The 15,652-nt window shown below is 35.3% G+C and overlaps 2 protein-coding genes and 1 long non-coding RNA gene across 3 annotated transcripts; 1 reads left to right on the top strand and 2 right to left on the bottom strand.

Annotated features, from left to right (window-relative positions):
* Positions 1 to 214: 214 nt before the first annotated feature.
* On the bottom strand, positions 215 to 4,528 carry LOC143586668 (conserved oligomeric Golgi complex subunit 4-like). The gene is made up of 3 exons (XM_077068154.1): positions 3,876 to 4,528; positions 1,969 to 2,886; positions 215 to 920 (listed from the first exon to the last, which is right to left on the bottom strand). Exons 1-3 carry the CDS (start codon positions 4,521 to 4,523, stop codon positions 291 to 293), a joined length of 2,196 nt encoding a protein of 731 aa, XP_076924269.1. The 5' UTR covers positions 4,524 to 4,528; the 3' UTR covers positions 215 to 290.
* A 3,124-nt stretch (positions 4,529 to 7,652) lies between these two features.
* LOC143586669 (transcription termination factor MTERF4, chloroplastic-like) lies at positions 7,653 to 9,375 on the bottom strand. The gene has a single exon (XM_077068155.1). It carries the CDS (start codon positions 9,209 to 9,211, stop codon positions 7,688 to 7,690), a length of 1,524 nt encoding a protein of 507 aa, XP_076924270.1. The 5' UTR covers positions 9,212 to 9,375; the 3' UTR covers positions 7,653 to 7,687.
* A 3,198-nt stretch (positions 9,376 to 12,573) lies between these two features.
* Positions 12,574 to 13,290, top strand: LOC143586672 (uncharacterized). Its single transcript, XR_013144744.1, has 3 exons — positions 12,574 to 12,853; positions 12,983 to 13,074; positions 13,183 to 13,290. It is a non-coding gene; the product is annotated as an uncharacterized LOC143586672 (long non-coding RNA).
* Positions 13,291 to 15,652: the final 2,362 nt, after the last annotated feature.

Here is a 15,652-nt window from a genome sequence, read left to right as displayed (position 1 = left end):
CGGCCACAATTTACTGACTTGATTTATTAGAAGATTAATCGAGACAGGAAGATTAATAAGCGAGCATTCTGAAAGTGGTTTAACTGCTTATGCTGTCAGCGTGGAGATAGTTCCGGGTTTCAAAACATTTAAATGTAGCCTAGAGATGTAAACCAGCAACACGTGTAAGGTATAATAAAACAAAGTACAAGGTTTATCATATAGTAAAACGTACTACAAGCATAGATAATGGCATATGAACAATGTACTTGTTACAAATTGAATAGAATCTCTCTTTAAGAAACCGAAAATCACAACTTAAGAGCCGCTATGGCCTCAGGTTTGAAATCAACCCGCATACCTAAAACCCGCCTCACCTCTGCTGGAGTCAGTCTCCAAGTCATGGGACCCGCATTCTCACCCCAGAAGTCCAAGATCTCAGACACCTTCTCCAAGTTAAGAATCGTTGCCATTTGGGTTAACCGAGCAAACTTATCTCTTACGGTCCGTTGAGTCATGCTTGAAAAATGGCTAACCAGCGCCCTCACGTCTCGGTCCAGTTGCAGACCACCCAGCTGACTGAACCGTTTTTGCATCATGATAACTTCGAGCCGTTTTACAATGAAGTCGATGACCAAATGAACAAACGAGTCGTAGTTGTTGGCGGTCATTAACGGTTGGAGCCAGCCTGTGTTGGTTTCAACAGTGTGAAGAAGCCTCTGGACCCACGGGTCGTTTACCTCGTTTTCTGCGTATTCGGTTTCTGAAAGCTCGTAACTGACGGTTGCAACGCTGTCTAATACGGGTCGGATTCGGTGTGTGACGGTTCCTACGAGCTGTTCTAACCCGGAAACTAACGCTTTCTTGAACGCGTTGCTCATTTCTCCTAATTCAGATAGACATGACTTGATTCTTTCTCTATCGGCTGGAGCGGGAAATACCTGATAAAAAGTAATTTTGTAGAAATTTAAAAAATTTATTAATTGTGTGATTTAAACATGGTAATAACATCTAGTAGGTTATTAAACATCATGATGATTCCATGGGCCTGTAAATGAACCGAACGAACACGAAAGGCGCATGATTATGTTGAATTGTTTAACTTTAACCGTTCAAATGATCGAACACAGAAAAATAAACTAACAGGTTTCTCGTCCGTGTTCGTTCCTTAAGAAAATGCACGTGCTCGTGTTAGTTTATGTTCGTTCATTAACAGTATTAAACGAACCGTTCATGAACGTAAACAAACGAAGATGAGTAAACATCATGATGATTCAACGGCCCTGTAAACGAACCGAATTAACACAAAATGCGCATGTTTATGTTCGACCATTTAACTTTAACCGAACAAACGATCGAACACGAACAAATAAACTAAAGGTTGTTCATGTTTGTTCGTTAAGAAAATGCAAGTGTTCGCGTTAGCTTATGTTTGTTTGTTAACAACATAAACGAACGACTCATGAACGTAAACGAACAAGAATGAGTGAAACATATACGAGCGAACATAACTGAACTAAAACCAATTAAAAGTAAATGTGAGTGTGTTAGGCCTAAAAAAGTTTTCTAAATTGTAATGGGCTTAAAAAGTTTAAATGTATATATTAACAAACGTAAACTGATGAACAAAATGAACGTAAACGCACGAACTTGAATGAACAAAGTAAATGAACGAATGAGACATGTGGTCATGTTGGTTCTTTAACTAAATGCACAATTGTTTTTCAAGCTCGTTCATTTATTAAATAAACAAACATAAACGACTTTCCCACTGAACGGTTCAATGAACGTTCGGTTCGTTTACAGGCCTAAAATTCAACATTGGATTCCAACATGTCGACTCTAACTAGCGGACTAATGAAATATTCATTAGCTAATCTTTTAACTATTTTCAGTAAATGAAAGCGTTTTCTTATCAAGAAATAACAAATGAAAACCTATATTTAATAAACGGATATTTATGAAACACAAAATAATAATACTACTAACCTCAGCACACTGTTCTTCAATTTCATGTCTCAACTTAAGAGCATACTCACTGCTAACATCCATATTATTCAAAGCAGTAGCAATATCAACCCCTGTTTTCTGCACAACGCCACCCAAAAACAGCTTTCCCGCAAGATTCGGCTCCCTCATTTTCTGCTGCAAAGCATCATTATACTCACCACCAAGCAAACTTACAGCACTGCTCAACGCTGCAATAACCGAATTAATATTGGACGTCGATATCGACCTGCGACAACAGCTCTGTAACACATAAAACACATCATCAACCATGGAAGTTGTAAGGCTGTCCATCACATGCTCGTCAATCTTAATCGCCTTCCTAACATTTTCAACCATAAAGAAACCCTCCAAGATCACATAATAACTAGTAATATCTTGAACAACTTTGCTGAAATTACCGCTCCTGAAAGCTTTAGTGGCTCGTGGAGTCAACTCCGGGTCAACATGACTCAGCCCTTTGATCTTCGAAACCATGTAACCAGTATAATCCTCGCCTAACTGCGTAAGCGACAATATTTCCTCAAGAAACAACTCAATTTCCCGAGGGTCCGGTCCTTCTTCTTCACCGGAAGAAAGCAGATCATTCTTGTAAGAATTGATTTCTGACGTCAACTTCGACAACTTCCTAAACTCCATATACTTTTTCAAAATCAACGAGCCTCGAGAATCACACTCCTCTTGAAGCTCACAGATTGCATACACAATTCCGTCTTCTCCGCATAAACTTTTCAAAATCTCTTCATTCTCCTCAATTGCTAACACAATATCTTTAAACAAATTGGTCAAACACGCAACAAAATTAACCTGACTCTGATTCTGTTCCACAAACTCCACTAACTGCTCGAATTCAAGCTTAGACCTAACAGATATCACCTTCTTTAAATAACTAACATATGCCTACAAACAGGGTGAACAAAAACTGAACCGTTAACCAAACTGAATTGAAAACACGAAACTGAACCGAAATTAACCGAAGACCAAATCAACCACAAGTCGGTTTCGGTTATTTTTTGTACCCTTGGTTAACCAAATTAACCGAAACTGAACCATTCGTATTTTCATATATTCATAGCATTTAGACCTTAACTTTATGTATTTATGCATCCATTTAACAAAACTGAATAAAAACCCGAACAATTAACAGAAAACCAAACTAGCCACAAATTGGTTATCAGTTACTCTTTGTACCCTCGATTCACCAAACCAAAAACCGACGAAACCGAGTTGAAATTAAACGAAAACCGAATTAACCAAAAATCGGTTTTCGGTAACTTTTTATACCCTTGATTAACCAAACTAACCGAACCGTTTGCATTTTCATATATTTATATCCCCATTTCATGTATCTACGCATCCATTTGCCCGAACTGAACCGAAAACCAAATTAACCACAAATCAGTTATCGGTTAGTTTTTGTACACTCAATTAACCGAACCGAAAACCGACAAAACCAAATTGAAACTAAACGAAACCAAATTAACCAAAATATCAGTTTTCAGTTACTTTTTGTGCCCTTGATTAACCAAATTAATCGAACCATTCGTATTTTCATATATTTGCATCTCCATTTCATATATGTACACCTCCATTTCATGTATTAGACCTTAATCTTATGTAATTATGCATCCATTTAACCGAACTGAACCAAAAACCAAAACCCAAATTAACCACAAATTGGTTATCGGTTACTTTTTGTAACCTAGATTAACCGAACTGAAATGAACCAAAAAACCTAATTAACCAAAAATCGGTTTTCGGTTATTTTTGTACCCTTGATTAACCAAATCAACCGTCCCGAATCAATCTTCATTTCATGTATTTAGACCTTAATTCTATGCATTTACACATCCATTTAACCGAACTAAAAACGAACCGAATAACCTGACCTGCAATCCTTCTTCCTCCAAACTCAACGGGGAGTAAATCCGAATAAACCTTATAACCGCCCCATGATCCCTTTGATCCACCGCAGCCGCCAACCGCCTCCTAACGATCGACTCAAGCTGCCTCTTGGCCGCAACCAGCATCTCCCGCTGATCCGATCCCGAATCCTTATACTTGGCATCAATCTGCAGAAACCTCTGGACACAATCCGCAGCCGACTCAAAATCCTCAGTCTCCAGCGCCTTCTGGACACCCGAGATACAATCGGACCGTTCGACAATGGCATCGATGCGGTTCAGCGTCTCGTGGACCCTCGACTGGGCCAGATCGATCTCTCGGACCTTGCCGGAGACCTGGTTGGCGAGGAGGCAGGTGGAGTTGACGTTGGAGAGCATGAGATTGGATTCGGATTTGACGAGGTCGAGGACGTCGGAGGATTTCTGGAGGGAGGTGAGGTGTTTGTCGAGATCTGGTCGGAGTACGAGGATGTTTTCGAGCTGGAGGTCGAGGTTGCGTTGGTAGGCGATGCATTCGTGGAGGAGGCGGGTCATGGTGCTCACGTCGGTCAGGGTTTGGACCAGGGTTAGGGATTCGGGTGACCCGAATTTGATGGGTTGGTGGTGTGAGTCGTCTGGTGGTGATGACGTCATTGTTGGTGGTTGTTACCGCCGGGAAGTGGAGATCGATAATAATAATAATCGGAGTTGGAGAAGAGAAGATGCAGGGGGGATTATTATTATTATTATTATTATTATTATTGTTGTTGTTGTTGTTGTTGTTGTTGTTGTTGGTAGGAAGTGTCAAGTTAAGTTTAGTTGAAGTTTAGAAATGAAATAATAAGAGCAAATAGAAAGTAAAAGTTATTGCGAATTTATTTATTTGTTGCAAAAATGGAACTCGAGTCGTGTGCTGTTTTTAAGTTCGTCTGCTTCTAGCATTTCAATCCGAACGGACTACCGAGCTTATCGAGCTACGAAACATTAATTTTATACATGGGTGATCACCCAAAAGACAATGGGTTGTTAGAATCAATGCTAGGTGGAATCTAAAAGTGTTTACCTTAATGTTGATTTCATGCTAGGTTCTTATAAACATTATTATGATATTGGGCGAGACAATAGTAACAAGCTTGATGTGTGGGTTTGATTTTTAAAACTTAATAGGAAAAAAAAAGATTAGATTAAGAATTAATAAAAGAGAAACTCTTTTTTGAGTAACCAGCAAACAGATAATTGTTTAGGTACTCTGTACAGGGCGATCTAATGACAAAATGTCATCGCCAGCTGGTTCAATCCAGTTGTACGGAAATCTTAAGCGCCGTTAAGTTATCTCATGTTCCGGAGAAAACTCACTCGCCCAAATACCCACTAATGATAAGCCCGGACGTCTTAAAACACGAACCGAATATCACAAACTAACAGTGTTCCTTCATTGAGCCATGCTCTTCAAAGTATTGTAGGATAACCTTTTCGAAAACATTTTTTACCACTTTGTTTAGTAAAGTAGGATACCTTTTTTTACCGGCATTTCTTCACTAAAAATGTAGTTCATCTCAAGTTTCATCCCACCCACGATAAATACGAATACTCCATTCCATTTGAGGAAACAAGCAAGATTCGGCTTTATCTTCATCAACGAACCAAGTACGACGATGCAAACTCCGGTATCATAACTGTAAACTTTCTTTAATATCTCATTCTCTGTATTCTATTGCATCAACTGTACAAATTATATGATGGGTCTGCTCGCCGATTGCTTTTGAGCGATCGTCTGATTATAAACTTCGATTATTGAGGTTTGAATTGATACCAAAGTTTGATAATTAGCTCGCGTGTTGAGTTATTGGTGTTAATTTGAAGAAACAAGAAATGGGTCAAATCAACAATAAAGGGATTTAAGGATTATCTTTTCAGAATTTAAAATTTGAATCAACATTAGTTTTATTCCTAACATGGAGAAGATAATGGAGGTCAATGATAAACTTGATATGGTATAAACATTAATCACTATGTAATTTTATTCCTAACAGATTTAAATTATTTTAAATGTAACACAAAATAAATCATTTGTTGTTATTTGCAGGTGAAGGATATAGTGAGACCAGGTTGTTCTTACGAGGTATTGAACACCGCCTTACGTTGCATGTCATCGATTGCAACGATTCTCTCCAAAACGCCACAAAAACTTCAAGCGTCGCTCTGATCGTGTTTTAGTGTGTTTTGATTGTCACTATGTGATATGTAAAGACATAACTCTGGTTGATTTGTTGTACCATGTGTAATCTTTAAGTTGAGGTAGCTGTTTCAAATGGTCAATATAGTGTGTTGACATTGACTTTTACTGATTGTTCATAGTTTGTTGACTTTTTCCAAACAAATTATGACCCAACATTTCTCCATGTGTAGTCTGCTAAAAAGTAATAGTTCATACCAGTATACCAATACAATGGTCGACTAATATTTGACCAATCCGACACGAACCCAAATATTTGACCTCAACCTAGACATATGAGCCATATACGTCATGGATATTCACATGTTGACACAAACATGACTCGTTTAACCTTATTTTCCATTGATAACCAAAGGAGATGAGTGAGATAGATAGATACCTGAGCGTCACCACCGATGGACCCCAAATATCCACCGTCAATCGATCCTTTCTGTCACATACCATCGTCTTCGCTATGTGTTTTCCTCCACCCACCGCCATCATTTGATTGCTTTACTCTGCTACAGTTAAAATTTATTTATTGTCAGCTTATAACAAGTTTGGTTAGATACTCTTAACAGGTTTGGTTAACTATTCATCAATGAGTATGTTTTACGTGAGAAAAGCTTAAAGTGTAGCGTTGAACGAAAGTGATACACATTCGCAATAATCACTTTCGAAATTTATAATAGGTATGTTCTCATGTTGATGCAGGAATGGCAACCGATGAAGATACATATATATCGTCTCAGGTCAACAAGGCCTGCAATGTCGAACCCCTCCCGCATTCAAAACATTTGTGCTCGATACACAAACAAGAAATTGACAATTATTTACCCCATGCTAGAACCAAGATGTACATTTTGCTTTTATATTATTGCTTATAAAAGAATAAAAATGAACAAATGAAACAATTCAAAATGTATAGACTGTATGTTTCTTTATTTTCATATATTTAGTACACTTTATGTTTGTTGGTGCTTCATGTTTTTTATGATTATCCTCATCTGTAGTCAACAGTCAATATAATACCATCTTCAGAATTATATAATAGTTTTACATTAATGCAAGATTTTGCAGGTTGCATGTAAGGGAAATACTTTGGTGGCGGAAAAAGTGTTTTCATCTTAATGTTGTGAAAGGATTCAACTTATAATAGCATGTGATATATGGCTATTTTGATTTATTACCAAATATTGTGAATGTACATCAATTGCTGCAGCCTGCAGCTTATTGAGCTACAACTAGGTGCCACTAAACTTTACGTATCTACTTCTTTAACAACACTTTTGTTGCGGTGGGGTATAGAAACTAGTCACATATAATTTCATTATAAAACACATTTTACAAAAAATAAAGAACAAACCTGCAAGCGTGCTAGATTGTAATGGACCCGATTCATATACCTAAATGTGTTTGCAGTCTCGACCTGAAACTGACCCGAAACCGTTAATACTACCCAAACTCACGAATTCCATATTAATTCCATACATAATCAACCCAGAAAAAAAAAAACAAAAAACATATCATATCTCAAAATTAATAACTTTAAAAGAAACACTAACAAAATCTCAATACAATCGTATATGAAATACACATATAACTAAAGAGAAACAGTTCGCCTATAAAGTATTTCATCATCACTTTCATCTTCATCATCCGACACCATTTGACCACCCGGTAAATCCAACTTCCCGCCCATAACAAACCTCGGCCCGTCAACCTCACTTTCAACATAATCCGCATACAATCTTTCTTCAAATCTTCGATCACTACAATTAAGAAACCAAGATAAAGAACATCTAATCCCCTTATGCTGCAATCTTTGATACCGCGGTTTAATTCTTGATTCAAGCCCGTAAGTAAAATACTCAGGAAACTCAACCAACTCCTTCAATGGTCTTCCCATTTCACTTTTGAAAAAATAAAAACTATTTTTCATCAAACTAACTTGCAAAGCAAGTAACTGCGGGCACTTAACTATCATCTTTGCAACATCTTCACCCGACAAACCTCGTCCAACAAGAAAGTCAACGGGCTTCATTATCACATTTTGACCAAGAGATACCACTTGCGGCATTCTTTCAATCACACGCGCGAACCCTTCAGGGTCAATCTTTAACTTCAAGTTAAAAAAATATTGTTGTGTCGATAACTTAGCTTTCAAAGGAAGCCCTAGCATTTGTGGATATTGAGCGATAACCGAACCCAAAGCCTCTTTTCGCACACCAAAACTAACTAGACAGTCAACATTCGGTTTGACCAATTCGTCAACATCATAACCAATAACATACGCGCGCTTTTCAAACATTCTAGCCAACACCTTTTTTGGTAAACCTAACGAAACTAAATACTCAACCAACGGTTTTATCATCGTCCCGACTCGCATCCCCAAAAAGTACGGATATTGTGTCACCATCGGCCCGATATCTCTCGGGTTAACACCAATGCTAACCAAATATGCAACCGAAGTACTCATCGTTCCTTCCAACTTAAACCCTAACAACTCAGGATACTTCATCAACACATACCCGATATCTTGTTTCTCAACATCTAACCCACGAAGGAACCTAATAACCGGCACGAGCTCAACTACCACACTGGCATGAAGCACTTGCGGATACTTTTTAACAAACTCTCCCATTTTCGACCGTTGAATTCCGACTTTTTCCAAATATCCCAATACCGGAATAATATTCTTTCTCACACTGCACCCGAGCATTAACGGGTACTCATTAATATCGTCAATCGTCAACCCGAGTTTCTGCAAAAACTCAACGCGCTCACGCATCACATCTATCGTCGACGGTAACTCAACTTCCTCTAACTCATCCGGAATAATTCCTATGGATTTCAAGTAATCGGAAACAATTACCCGCGAAACGAGCTTTTCTTTTCGGCCGTGGACGACGCCCCAGGTGACCGTTGGCATTTCATATTCTGGGAATTTTGAAGTGGAATAGGGGTTAACGGATAAAACCCTAGAGAAGCTAAATTGGGGGTTTTGATAGGGTTTAAGGGGATCAAATGGAATAAAGGTGATAGCTTTAGATTGATTGGATAAAAACTGAAGTGGGTTTATGATAAAAGATTGAATTGGATGTTTTCTTCGACAAAGAAAAATCATTTTGAGTGAAGAAAATGGAAATTAGGGTTTGTAATTAGAGATTTGGGGCTGATTGAATTAGAATTAGAATTAGAATTAGAATTAGAGTGTGTAATTGGTGTAATTAAAGATAATAATAGAGGCTTACCGGCGTGAAGAGTGGCTGCTATCGAAGGAGAAAATGGCTCTGTAGACTTCACAGAATTGGAGTGTGTGTTTATGAATTAAAATGGGAAGACAGCGAGAATTATTTTTCTTTTTTATTTTTATTAAATTATGTTTTCTTAACAACAATTCAAATCATTACGAGCCACCGATTCATCTAGGGGAGTGCATGGTACGGTTTAATGCGGATTTTGGTTAAAACCAAATCGAAAACCAAAATATCGGTTTTTTAGATTTTTGAAACCGTTTGGTTTCGGTTTTACGGTTTCGTTTTGGGTTCGGTTTTTGGCATTTGAGCTTGAAAAATTTAAGCTGGAAAGAAAGTTGGCCGAAAATAATGAATTTAGGTGTAAATAGTTTATTAAATGTTAACTAATAGACTATTATGCATTTGGACAAAAAATATTTGACTTACATATTTATTAAATTCTTATAAATTACTTAAAATAAAAATTAAAAAAATAAAAATCTAGAAATTCGGTTCGGTTCGGTTTTTTGGTTTTTATTACATGTAAAACCAAAACCGAACCGTTAATTCGCTTTTTACAAAAACGAAAAATCAATTCACCGGTTTTTTTCCGGTTCGGATTCTTAGGTTTTTTTAGTTTCTGATCGGTTTTTTGAGCTTCTTGCACATCCCTGGATCCACCCGGTCATCTAAAAAAAAGTGATAAGGTTTAAAAGTGAGACACAAAGCGTAAAAACATACAACTTTTCAAATATGAGATGCAAGATGGATAGAGCTCGCCTCAACCTGCACTTGATGGATAGAGCTCGTCTTTTTTAGCCTGAAGCGCAAGCCCTTGCGCCTTGTGTCGCCTCATGTCTAGGTTTGCTTTCTTAAAAACCGATGCTGATTTACATGATGTGGTCTTTTACTTAAAAAGTTAATGATGAGGCAGATAGTAGTAAAACTATAAAAGAGAAAACTATTGAAAGAAATTTTATTATTTATATCCTAAGCTATTACACCAATCGATTTATAAGGAAACGTCTAAACTTTTTATGTGTAGTCAAATTTTAGAAAATTAAATTTGCTTGCATAATAATCAAATTTACTATCCAAATAAACATATGAATAACTCGAAATAAAGACGGCATTGGTGGTGGAAGGCTTTTGTGTTGGTGGATGGTCGATTTGGAGGTGGTGGACGACGGTTGTGACGGTGGATAGTCAATTGGTGGTTCATAATGAGTTTATTGTATTTGGTTACTTTGTTAACAATAGAACATAAACTTTTTTTTTTTTGGTTTTTGAAAATAAAAATCTTTATTTTGATTTTTTTAGTTTTCGACTTCTTTCATAGCGGGTCTGGTTTAGTTTTTGTTTTCTTGGTTTTGCCATTTATGCTTGGAATTTTTGAAAAGAAAAATGAACCAAATTAATGTATTTGGGTCTAAAACTTTTGTTCTATATTTTTTTTTATTTTTATATAATGATTAATTAATTATCACATATTTTGGGTCTAAACTCTAAAGAGTTTGGGCTGCACCATCTATATGTCATAAATTCAATAACAAAAGTCGGGTATTTTGATTTTATAGGTTATGTACGATTCGGTTTTTTGGGTACATGCAAAACCAAAACCGATAACAAAATCGGTTTTGGGAAATTGGAAAATCATTACGACATAACCAAACCATGGGTTCTTATTTTTTTCGGTCTTTTCAATTTGATCATGTCGATCATTTTGGTTTCAAATCGCTCTTTTCGATTTCATGCACACCCATGATATGCATCATGATTCACAACCATAATATACCATGTTTCATCTGATTACCAATAATTTAAGATATAGATTTATGGTACTAAAATCTATTATTATAATAAAACAGGGTTTTTTTACACATGTCATCCATACATCAGCCCCTCCTTTTATTTTCACTCTCTATTATTCAAACACGTGGCTTCACCAACCGTTTTCACCACAGTGTAATCCAATCGTATATGAAACCCTAATTTCTTTACAACTGCTTTATTCCGCTGTTCTTCTAGATTATCCAAAGCAGTGCTTTGTATACAAAATTGTTAATCACAAATATTTGATAGAAGCATTGATAACCTATGTTGTTGTCCCTATAGCATGTATATATTTATTATTATTTTTTCTTAATTTTATACACGAAAACTGTATATACATCTGTGTTCTCATACCAATAAGTTGATGTTCCTTAATTCAATATTTGTTTTAGTTACAAATTTACGTAAATGAGAGATTCATATAGCTGGTTGAATAATAGTCTTACAAATTAAAATCAATTGAGCCAAGTTATTCGACGAAATTGCATTGTATTAGCTAATTTCGTATGAACTTTACTTTTATTAATTTTGTCATACTGTTTATTAACAAATTATATCTTATAATGTAATGTTAACCTAAGTTAAGAGACAACATACCAATTTATAATACAGAAGTGCAAAACTAAAACATTAATTATCATTATACATTAGTGGTCAAGGTTTTGGAGATTTTTTTCAAGAAAAAAAAAAAGAAGGAATAACTTAATTGTACTCAATCTTTCATATTTGAGTTTTAAAATTAATGTAAAATACATTTTATTTTTAGTCCTTCTATGTTGTAGGTTGATTTATTTGTTTCCTATTGGTTGATAGATGTTTCACTTGGATTGATCTTATATATCCTAAAAATGTTCATCTAAGAAACTAACTGCCTCATTATACGGCTAAGATTAATTATACATAAAAGCAGTTTATATTTTTTTTCATCAGCTACATTCATGGAAACATGTTATTTGCAGTTTTTTTAATGACAAATTTCCAAAGTATGTAACTATGTAAGTATAAATAAGTGGCAAGTGTTTATTAACTCGCACATACTATTTTGCATTCTTTTTGTTTTTGTTTTCATAATGTCTAAAGCTATGAGTCAGGGGACTTCAAAACTGACTCCAAGGTAAGTTACAGTTCTAATAGCACCTGTGATTACCTCATTTTCTGATTTATTTATAACTTACCTTTCATAATACTTACAAGTTAACAAACAATTCTGAGATTACTCACCTCAGCAAACTGAATGCTTCAATGACTCATGTCAAAATAAAAGTAAGAATTATGAAGCTATGGAGACTACATTCCTATAAAGCTGTTAATGGTACGCATGTAATTGAAGTGATTCTTATGGATGAAGAGGTATTTACAAATTATCAATTAAAACTATTTCACTTTGTTAATATATGTATGGACCTTACAATGTGTCTGTAGTATGTGTGTAGGGATCAAAAATCCAAGCAACCATAAGCGCTACCTACCTAATCAAGCATGAAGTTTTTTGTTGAGAAATCGTTTGTTTTTATTCAAAGGTTTGATATTGGTGACAATATATCTACCTACCGTGTCACAAATCATCCTCATAGGCTATTTTTGACTTTTGATTCAACTGTGACAAAATGTAACAAGGAAGTTGGATCTATATGGTTTAACACTTGCTGACTTTGACGTGCTTCGCAACAATGGTGTACCGCCTGACTCGGTTATTGGTAACTAATAATATTAACTTTATTAACTTCACTTTTTATATTTTTATTTTTATTAACTATAAATGTGTATTACACTGCAAACATATCGTTGTTTAACATAGCTTTTAGCTAACATTGTTTATTATATAGATTTAATTGGGTATGTCTACACATACTTTGACATGTATGATTACAAAACGCAAGGAGGCAAAATGAAAAAAAATAAAAAAATGAACCTTCAAGTTAGGTAATTAGAGTAAGTTATGTTAAAATATAAATTTATTTATCTGAATTGTTCAATGGATATCGATAACATACTTTTTTTTCTTTCTATTTTTATATTATTGTAGGTCTCGTAGCATATTTGTTACTTTGTGTGAGTCATACGCTGAGCAATTGAATATCTTCATGGCAAACAAACGCGAAGATGATTCCGCTGTTATCATCCTACTGTTTGGAAAATATACTTTTTCTGGCGGCTAGAGATTTGTTTTCCAATCTTTTAGATTTCTTTTAGAAACAGGTGTGTTTCATTTTCTATTTTACAAATTTTGATTATATATATATAACTAATTTTATTTACTCTCTATTAACAGTTTGATTGGAAATGAAGGACATCAATTTGTTTCAACTCGACGTTTGGTTTCACCACAATTTCCTTGCAGTTTGGAAAATGATTTCTTGACTAACTCTGTTTTCAACACTATAGCATATGCGAATAAAAAGGCAGAGGTTATTTACTTTCGATTCTTTTAATAAATAAATATAGTTATGCAAAATTTATCATTGATTGTTCTAATTATAATTATTGCAGGTTAAATCTATTGTAACCGGTACTATTATAAGTTTCATATCTGGGTTGACCGGTACTACAATGCATGCAAGACTTGCAACAAGAAGGTCAAAACTGTTTATGTTGTTACTGATCCCGTTGCGTCATCGGATAAGGTTGAACCAAAATAAATTATTAAATGTCCTAATGATGCATGTAAAAAAAGAGTAGTGTCCACTATTCCAAGGTTATACGTTGACTATTAATTTTATACTATATCTTACTGTTAATTATTAAGTTACTAAGTTTTATCCCCCGTGTTACGTGGGTTGTGTTTCTTTTTCATGTCTAATATTTATATTTTTTTGGATTTTAATATTATTTATTGTAAGAAAGTTAATAATTTGCTTAAGGTTTGATAATGAAAGAGTTTCACAAATAAATTAGATTCTATAATCCGTTTAAAAGCTATGTTTTTGGTGAGACCCATGACTCGCTTATTTTTTACTATAAAATTGTTTCTTAATATGAATAATACTTTTTTCTTAAAAAAATTGGATATTAATTTTAGTATATCCATATTTTATAGGATTTTCATATCAAATATTTTGTGAGATTAATTTTTAATATAATTAAATGTTATAACTCGTTTAAGGTTATCGAGGTTTGGTGAGACCCATACCCGTGAATTCGGGTCAAATGCATGATATGTCTTCATTACAAATAAAATAACCTGGAGGCTTGAGAGAACGTAAGAATCAACCAGAGAGCTTTTAAAGGTTTCGTTTATATATATTTAAGATTAAGATTCCTAGTTCTATTTTTTTTTCTTTTCATTTTTTTCTTTCTTTTTCCCTTTTTAAGCGCGCAACATGTATTGTAATTTACTTACATATGTTGTTTTTCATTATTCGTTTATAATATTTAAATATTTTTTTGGATTTTAATTTTATTTATTGTAAGGAAGTTAATAATATACTTAGAATTTGATGATAAAAGGGTTTTAAAAATAAATGAAATGTTTGTTGGGAGCAGAATTTTTATCCTCAGGATTGATCACGATTTAAAGATTTCAACATATCCTGTCGGTGCAAATATTCTGAGGATTATATTTGACTAATTCAATGGTCCTTTATTATTTTGTTTGTTTTGCAGATAAGACCACGTGTTTAATATGCTAATAAGAACGTGGGTTTGCAACGGCTGTTATTAGGGCTTCGTCAACTTGAACGTGGGAAGCAACGAGTAGTGGAGGACTTAGTCTAGGGTAATCCCGGATTTCTCGGAATTTATGTTGTAACTTTTTGTTTATATAATCGAGCTTATATGATCATTAGAACACACACTTCACTCACTTAGCTATCAAAACACATTGTAACACTTAGCGTACGATCATTGATCAGCTCCACCAGTTGTACCCACCTTTTTTGTTATTAATAAAAGAGACGGTGATAGTTTTCACCGTCCGGGGTTTTTTTTTTTTGCCGGAGATCCACAAGATCAAGGGTTTTTTCCCTCGAAATCAAATCATTGTGTTCATTTTATTCTTGATCAAGCACTCTACCTCAGATATGAATTTGATCACTAAATTACCTTGTTAATTTTTGACCGAAACAATTTGGCGCCCACCGTGGGGTAAACGGTGCTTTGATCATTATTAACCCTCAAACTAAACCCTACTTTCAACATCCACAACATGCCTTCCCAACCGAAGAATGTTTCCTCTTCTGTCACAGCTTCAGATTCCTCTGTGAGGCCTTCCCCTCCTCCTCCTGCTAGTGGTATTCCGAAGAAACCTGCCAACACTCAGAAGAAACCTGCTACTCCAGTGTTTTCAGGATCAAGACCGTCTCCCCAGGATCCCTTTATGGTATCTAACAACGACCTTCTGTCTATGTATAGACGGTTACAGGAACAGGTGGATCGCCAAAACAAGACCAACCAGATGCTCGTGAAGGAACTCGAAGATATCAGGAAAGCCAAGAAGCCGGTGGAAGAATTCACACCACTAGTCCCGAGATCTCTGGATTTCACTCCTCCAGGATCTT

Source organism: Bidens hawaiensis, unplaced genomic scaffold, assembly GCF_021521415.1.
Source record: "Bidens hawaiensis isolate Kalapana, Puna unplaced genomic scaffold, B.hawaiensis_p1.1 tig00034761_1, whole genome shotgun sequence".
Lineage (NCBI taxonomy): Eukaryota > Viridiplantae > Streptophyta > Magnoliopsida > Asterales > Asteraceae > Bidens > Bidens hawaiensis.
Note: the sequence above shows the minus strand (reverse complement) of the source record. Positions and strands in the feature narration are given on the sequence as shown.